The sequence below is a fragment of the Marmota marmota genome, unplaced genomic scaffold (assembly GCF_001458135.2).
Source record: "Marmota marmota marmota unplaced genomic scaffold, marMar, whole genome shotgun sequence".
Taxonomy (NCBI): domain Eukaryota; kingdom Metazoa; phylum Chordata; class Mammalia; order Rodentia; family Sciuridae; genus Marmota; species Marmota marmota.
Window position 1 is genome coordinate 4,905,368 of NW_025999853.1, and position 7,427 is coordinate 4,912,794.

General features: G+C 42.7%; 2 protein-coding genes across 2 annotated transcripts in view; both read left to right on the top strand.

The window, feature by feature from the left end:
- Window positions 1-5,243, top strand: part of Bpifc (BPI fold containing family C) — a 39,348-nt gene extending 34,105 nt beyond the window's left edge. Inside the window, exons 13-16 of the mRNA XM_015482797.2 lie at window positions 497-539; window positions 3,145-3,208; window positions 3,901-3,977; window positions 4,934-5,243. Coding sequence (XP_015338283.1) covers window positions 497-539; window positions 3,145-3,208; window positions 3,901-3,977; window positions 4,934-5,056 — 307 coding nt within the window. The 3' untranslated portion in view covers window positions 5,057-5,243. The remainder of the gene's footprint in view (window positions 1-496; window positions 540-3,144; window positions 3,209-3,900; window positions 3,978-4,933) is intronic.
- A 1,834-nt stretch (window positions 5,244-7,077) lies between these two features.
- Window positions 7,078-7,427, top strand: part of Rtcb (RNA 2',3'-cyclic phosphate and 5'-OH ligase) — a 21,523-nt gene continuing 21,173 nt past the window's right edge. Inside the window, exon 1 of the mRNA XM_015482798.2 lies at window positions 7,078-7,295. Within this exon, the coding sequence (XP_015338284.1) occupies window positions 7,203-7,295 (93 nt within the window). The 5' untranslated portion in view covers window positions 7,078-7,202. The remainder of the gene's footprint in view (window positions 7,296-7,427) is intronic.

Below are 7,427 nucleotides of genomic sequence, written 5' to 3' on the forward strand. Positions count from 1 at the left end.
ATATATACACTTTTAGTTGTAGGACACAATACCTTTATTTTATTTATTTTTAGGGTTTTTTTTTTTTATGTGGTGCTAAGGATCGAACGCAGTGCCTCACCCATGCTAGGCAAGCGCTCTACCATTGAGCCACGACCCCAGCCCCTTTATTTACTTTTTAACTGATACACAAAAACATGGAAATTGTACATATGAATGGGAAGCTCCAATACACCTGCTTTGCTTTTTAAGCAGCAAAATTCAGGGGTAGAAGATGTAATCGATGCCCTTTCAAGTTTGTTTTTATTTTTTTAAACTAGTGACTGGACTGGGTATATAGCTCAGTTGGTGGAGTGCTTGCCTCGCACGCACAAAGCTCTGGGTTCAATCCCAGCACCACAAAAAAAAAAAAAAAAAAGCTAGTGACTTTTTGAGCTTAAAAAAAATTCCCTTTTTTCTTGTTCTGCTTTTTATGTTTTTTAAATATCCCTCCTTCGCTTTTCTTGTTTCCTTGCAGATTCCGCCTGTCTTTGCCAGAGTCCAATCGCAACAATATTAAGGTAGGGATCTGACCCCTCAGGGCTCCCTGGCAAGGAAAGACTGAGAACTCTATACAATGCCTACATTCTCCAGGACTGCGCGTCTTAACCTTGAAATTCTTGATGCAGCTGCTCATCTAGTGAGCCCCTTAGCTCTCTGATGTGCTTTTATTTACGCAAAAACACTTTTTAAAGAACTCCAGAGACTGTTAAGATTGGGTAATGCTAGGAAAACAGGTATTCTCAAGGTCCCATTTTCTCCATAAAATAATTCTATAGAATTAAATTTAAGATCCAGAATCCCAAAGGAAGAGGCTATGGTAAATTATGGGGCCATGATCAGGTTTATTCTTCAAACACCTTCTACCCATCTCCTAAAATTAGACCAAGGCTGGCTGTGTGGATGCCTTTGTGGAGTGGGGAGCCCAGCCTGGGTACCTCCTGCTTGGGAGTGGACACCCCAACAAGCGACTTGGAAAACCCCTGCCCTCAGGCTTCAAGGTCGAATCACTACTTCCGTTTATCATACAGAAGTTGATACATGGATTTCAGTGTCACAACACCTGAGGGGAACAGTGACTAGTTCACTCTCAACCCTGTACAAATGTTGACTCTTAATATCATTCATTTTGTTTACAAATAATTAGGGAGCCTGGCACTGTTCCAGAGAAAACAGAAAATGCCTACCCTCCTGGCACTTATATTCCAGGGTAGTGCTTAAACGAGGGTCCACGTAAGCCCACCAGGGACACCTGGCGATGTCTGAAGAACTTTTTCATTATTATAGCCTGGGGTAGAAAGAGGAGTGCTCTAGGGACAGAGGTCAGGGGTGCCTCCGGGCATCCCAAAGTGCACAAGACAGACACAGATGCCAATAGTACCATTATTTGGAAACCTTGTTCTAGAAGGTGTGAGAGTGTGCATATATGTATGTGGCTGAGAGAAGATACAGACAACAAACAAATATATATTGTATATAATGAAACATACTATAGAAAATATACATCAGAATGGGCAGTGCAGGCAAGTATGGAGCTGGGGATCAAAATGTCAGTGTTGTGGAGAGATTAGCTGAAACTACATGTGGAATTAACTTAGCACATTGGCTGCTATGTGGCCTAGGACGAGTCACTTAACCTCACACCAAGGCAGCGTGTGGGAGATGGGAGGAACTGAGTTAATCACTGCCATGTTCAACAGAAACATGGTAATAAGATAGGAATACATGGGGGCAGGGGGATAAGCCAAAAAGTCCGAGAATTGAACCAGGAGGCTAAACAAGATTTTGTTTGCTTGTTTAATTTTAGAGAAGCATCCTAACTTTCAGCTTGGAAAAATTAGAATTCAGTAGGATTGAGTCCATAAGCTGTAAAATGAGTCAGACCTTTCATGGGAGACACTGAGGTCTAAAATACCAGCATCATCCTAGGCTCTGTTGGTTAGCACCCCAGGGCGTAGCCTAATTAGAGCCTGTCCTGCATTCTGAGCGTGATAAGAGAGAATCTAGTCAATGAGAAGACAGAGGTGACTTTCTCACAAATACTATTTCCTGAAACCAATGGGGAAGCAAAAGGCATCCAACTCTTCCTGGAAGATTCCAGTAAACTAGTTAGTATCAACAACAGAATGTACTAACCATGGGGCATTTCAGGATAAGATGGCTGTTTATAAGAGGCATTTGATATATTATGAACTTGTTCGATCCTGATGACCCGCCCTATGAGATTATTAATATAGTTAACTATTATTATCTTCATTTTATGGTTGAGGAAATTGAGGCACAGAGAGGTTGAGTAACTTGCCCAACATCACATAGTGAATGTTAAGAGAAAGAGGAAATGCAGGAAGTCTGGCTTCAAAGCCACGATTGCTATGAGACAAGGAGGTTTTTATTGCTCAGCATAAAGGATGCTTGAAAAGGATTCACCCAATGAATTTCTGTTCTTCCTGATTCTTTTTTTTTTTTTTAATTTTTATTCTTTGGTACTGGGGATTGAGTCCAAGAGTGCTCAACCACTGAACCACCTCCTCAGCCCTTTTTAGGTTTTGTTTAGAGACAGGGTCTCGCTAAGTTGCTAAGGCTGGCTCTGAACTTAGATCCTTCTGCCTCAGCCTCCAGAGCCACTGAGATTACAGCTTTGGCCACCACAACTGGCTTTGATTGATTTATTTTTAACACCTAAATCTCCCCAAGAGCCAACATGTTTATTAAAGATAAACTGGATGTTCTGATGGTGCAACTAACTTCAGCGCATAACATAAAGCAAAGGAATTTCTGTGGTTGAGGTTTCCGATAAAGAAAGACTGCTATTTGGGAACTCTCTTAATTCTTGATTATCCTTCTTGGTGGATAGCTAAGCTGCTGCACTGGCTGCCACCGTGTGGTTCTGTGCATTTGCAGTCACCAAGGTCCAGTGTAAAGGGAAACAGAAATGCTTATCCCCAATGGGAAAAATAGTTAGAAAACTGTCATAAGATTTCCCACAAAGAAAATATATTCTGGTGAGAAACTCTCGTTATTGCTTTCTGTCCTGGTGAGTTCTTGGAAAGGGCATGTCCAAACCGGGCGTGGGATTTGCAAACGGCCCTGATTTGGCAACTGATGCGGTTTCCTCTTTCTTTTCAGGTCGTGAGGTTTGAGAATATTCTGTCCTCCATCCTTCACTTTGGAGTCCTCCCCCTGGCCAACAGTAAGGGATTCTTGGGAAATGACACGACTCTGATAATGGCTAACCGTTGGGGATTGTTTGGGACTTTCCACTTTTAAAACGTTTTTAGGAATCCAGACCAGAGCCAGAAATTTACAGGGTGGACCCTCCACAATAGGGTTCTGAAATTACTTATGTCAGGTCCAAGCCTTGTAAGCAACTCATTTTGTAAATTCAGCATCAACTCTGGCTGAGTGAACGAGATCAAAACCACGCTCCTTAGTGAAGAGTGTCCCTCAGTTCAATCGGAAATGAGATGATTCTCCCTACGAAGTATCTCTGTGGTTATCTGGATAAACAGTTTATTGAATGACAGTCCAGGGCCTCTCCCCGCCCTCCAATTATTCTCAAACTGCAGCATCTGGAGTTCAGCTTAGTTGAAATACTGTTTTTTATATTAGACACTAAAATGTTCTCAGGACCCACCAATTAGGAATTTTCAAAATATATATTGGGTAAGCATAAAGTCGTTTCTGAAGTCCAAATGCGCATAATTGCAGATGCGTATTTATTAAACAAAGGGGAATTAACGAGTCTTCCAGAAAAATCCTTGGGACTTATCAGGAGGAATGAAGAAATGAATTATTTAAAAGCCTCTTGTATGTCTCTTGCTAAAAAGTTTGCCAAAATGTCTGTGCCCATGCCTAGTTATCTTATATCTTTCTATATTTTAGCAAGATTGCAGCAGGGATTTCCTCTGCCCAACCCGCATAAACTCTCATTCGTCAATTCAGATATCGAAGTTTTGGAGGTAAGATTTTGAATCTCCTCTAACTGATCCATTTCTTTTCATGATAGAATAAGCTTGCTTCTATTTTGTTTACTTTTTGTTTTAGTTTCATATGTTCTGTTTTTTTTCCCAAACCAAGGAATTTTATAAATAAAACATTCAACCCTTAACATTTGCAATTACCAATGAAATGTTTAAAAATCAGATCAAGTTCAGTTTTGCTTAACCAAATTTATTCACACCACAGTATAGGGAAGATATTCTCCCCCCCACTTTGTCAAAAAAGGGGGGCTTTCTACTACTGAACTATATCCCTAGCCCTTCACTTTTTTATTTGGTGCCGAGGCTGGCCTCCTACTTGCAATCCTCCTGGTTCAACCTCCCAAATCTCTAGGATTCCAGGCTTGTGCCACTGCATTCAGCAAGAAGATATTCTTTGATGCATTTTACACAAGTTACTCCAAAAGACAAGCTATAAGGCAGAGATTATTAATCTCATTTTACAGATGAGAACAATGAGATTCAAAGTGGTAAAGTGGTTCAGGTAGCTGGAAAAGGGTTCAGATTGGCTCTTCTAGTTCTCCCAATGACTTTCCCCTGAAGACCCTTCTCTGGGCTCCGAGGTCCATTGAGAACTGTTTCCTGGCTAATCACAGTTAACTAACTTCATAATATCTTCTCCCCCTTTTTGGCGTTGTCTGATTGGGGAGGTGGAAATAAGCTTCTGAAGGAATCTTCAATCCTCTACACTCCCCAGCGCTTCTCACCTCCCTGCCTCCCTCTCCCCCCAACTCCCAATACTTAAGTCACATCTGATGACAATCTTCCATAACTTCCTCCGATATCCAAGGTCCTCAAAAAGAGGGCCAGATGTTGGGAAAGGCTTGGTACCTTAGGATGCAGTAAAGACACCACCCTTAGGCAAACCTAGATGTGCCCCAAATCTGATGCTCTCTTCATTGGTGTCCCCTTTTCAGGGTTTCCTGTTAATTTCCACCGACCTGAAGTATGAATCATCCTCAAAACAGCAGCCAAGTTTCCATGGTTGGGAAGACCTGAGCCTGCTAAATGGACAGTGGACGGGGAGGGCAACCCCTTGACTGCCTGTTCACCCGGCGCCCCAGGAAGGAAATGACTCTTAATCCCACAGCTACTGTAAACCAGGAGGGAGAAGACAAGGCACACCTTGTGCATTACTTAGGCAGAAAGTTATCTTTTGGGAGGCTTCTGGGACACAGAGCGAGGCCTGTTAAAGGGCTGAATGAGGGGGGGAGGGATGGGTGTGTGTGTGTGTGTGTGTGTGTGCGCGCTATATGTGGAGGGGCAGGGGTTTGACTGTGAGTGTGCACTGATAAGTCCCGGGGTAATTGATCCCGATTATGAAGGTGAAATAAAAATTATAGCTAGTTCTCCAAAGGGTATATCAGTAATTTCACCAGGAGATAGAATAGCACAGTTATTAATAATACCCAGCCAGACTGTGGCAGTGCACATGTTGTGTGCCTGTGTTTATAAGGTTCTAGGGACAAGAGCTAGGCATGAACTTCTGACCAAGGCGTCATGAACTCTCAAAGTCTGTATTTGTATGGGTTGTTATCTGTGCAGATCTTACAGCTCCTTCGAGTGTTTCCCCCACCTGCATGTTGGATTTTATGTTTTATATTCACTGTTACCATCCCCTGTGTTAATTAAAATTGTTTTCTATCAATGTCAATCTTTTTTTTTTTAATTATTTGGGAGATTTCCTGTCCTGAATGTATTTTAATAACATATGTCAAAGAAAAGGAAATGATTTAGTTTAACACTAACAAAAAAACTGAGGCCATGCAGATATCAAGGCTTGATTTTAAAAGAGTTCCTTTTCCTCTTAAAACTTTCTGGTGAGAGGGCAACTATAGGACACTCTAGAGGTCAGTTTGGGGATGTTTCCCCTCACCACTCAATAAAATGGCAGCAAAAAGTACTGGACCTAGACAATTCACAGTGGATCATGATAGTGTCAAAGCATCAAATAAATGGGGTGAAACTGGGGCAGAGGAGGAGAGGGGAACCAGTGTGAACAATGTACGAAATTAACAGAAACTACAAGCTGCTTTTGCAGGCCTTACAGTCTAGTTGGGAGGCAAAGGTGGAAGAAAGCCACTTACCATCAGCCAAGCCCTATGCTGGTTACTTTTTTAGTATCATGTAATTTAATCTTCAAAACCATTCTATGAGGAATTGTGATCCCATTTTATACATGAGAAAATAGAGACTAAAAGGGATATATGACACAAAGCTAGAAAATAGCACAGATAGAAACTAAATCCAAGTCTTCCTGACTCCAAAACTGTTGTTCTCAACCTGAGGCAGCGCTAGAAACTGAAATCACTTAGAGCTTTACTTATCTCAATTAGCAAGAGATGTTGCCTTTAATAGCACCATCATAAATGGGTGCAGTGTGTGCCTATAATCCAGCTACTGGGGAGGCTGAAGGTAGGAGGACTTCAAGTCCAGCCTGTGCCACTCAGTGAGACCCTGTCTCAAAAAACAAAACCAATCAAACAAACAAGAATAAAAGCATGACCGTAGAAGATTTAATCACCAAAGAAGGCCAAATGGGGAAGCCCAGACCATCCATAGGGACACTGGTTGATTCATCTTTGTTGCATATTTCTGGCCTTGAAAGGTGTCCCTATAAGTGTTTGCGGGAATAAATGATAAAATGTCACGTTTCATTCTTTGGGATGCTCTTTTCTACCAAAAAAGTTACTTGATGTATATCCACAGATTCATTATGAGACATTACAAATGTTCAGGTGTGGTGCTTTTTCAAACAGGAATGTCTTTCTCAGCTGCAAGCATATATTTTCCTTTCACTGTTGGGGATGTAAACTCCAAAACGAAGTATTCTATAGAGCGACTGGATCTGACTCGGATTCAAGGTGTTTTCGACAGCTGCTCAAAAACACTTCCAAAATGAAGGATAACTAGATCATAGGAAACATTAACTGGATTTAGCTTAGCTTTCGCTTAGATGTAGCTTGGCTGAGATCAACTCATAAAGCAAACTCCAGAGGGCGGTCTAACAAGAAAAAAAAGCGATTGCTGCGAAGAGTTTCGAGCCTCGGCGCTCGCCGTCACCGATCGTGCAGAGCTGATCGCGCCTGCGCGTTGAGCGCCAGAAGGCGTGCTCCGGGGAACCCGACAGCGCGGCAGCTTCTCTTCAGAGCCGGAAGCCGAGCGTCTGCTCCTGTTGTCGCAGCCATGAGTCGTACTTACAACGATGAGTTACAGTTCCTGGAAAAGATCAATAAAAACTGCTGGAGAATCAAGAAGGGCTTCGTGCCCAACATGCAGGTGAGACGGGGGAGCGGGACCCGGCGGCCGGGCCTTCCCTATCCCGGGCGGCGTCTGGGCGACCGCCTAGATCTCCCCGAGCCTCCAGACCCCTCCCCGGGGCCACTCCCCGAGCCCTCCCGACTCCTCCCC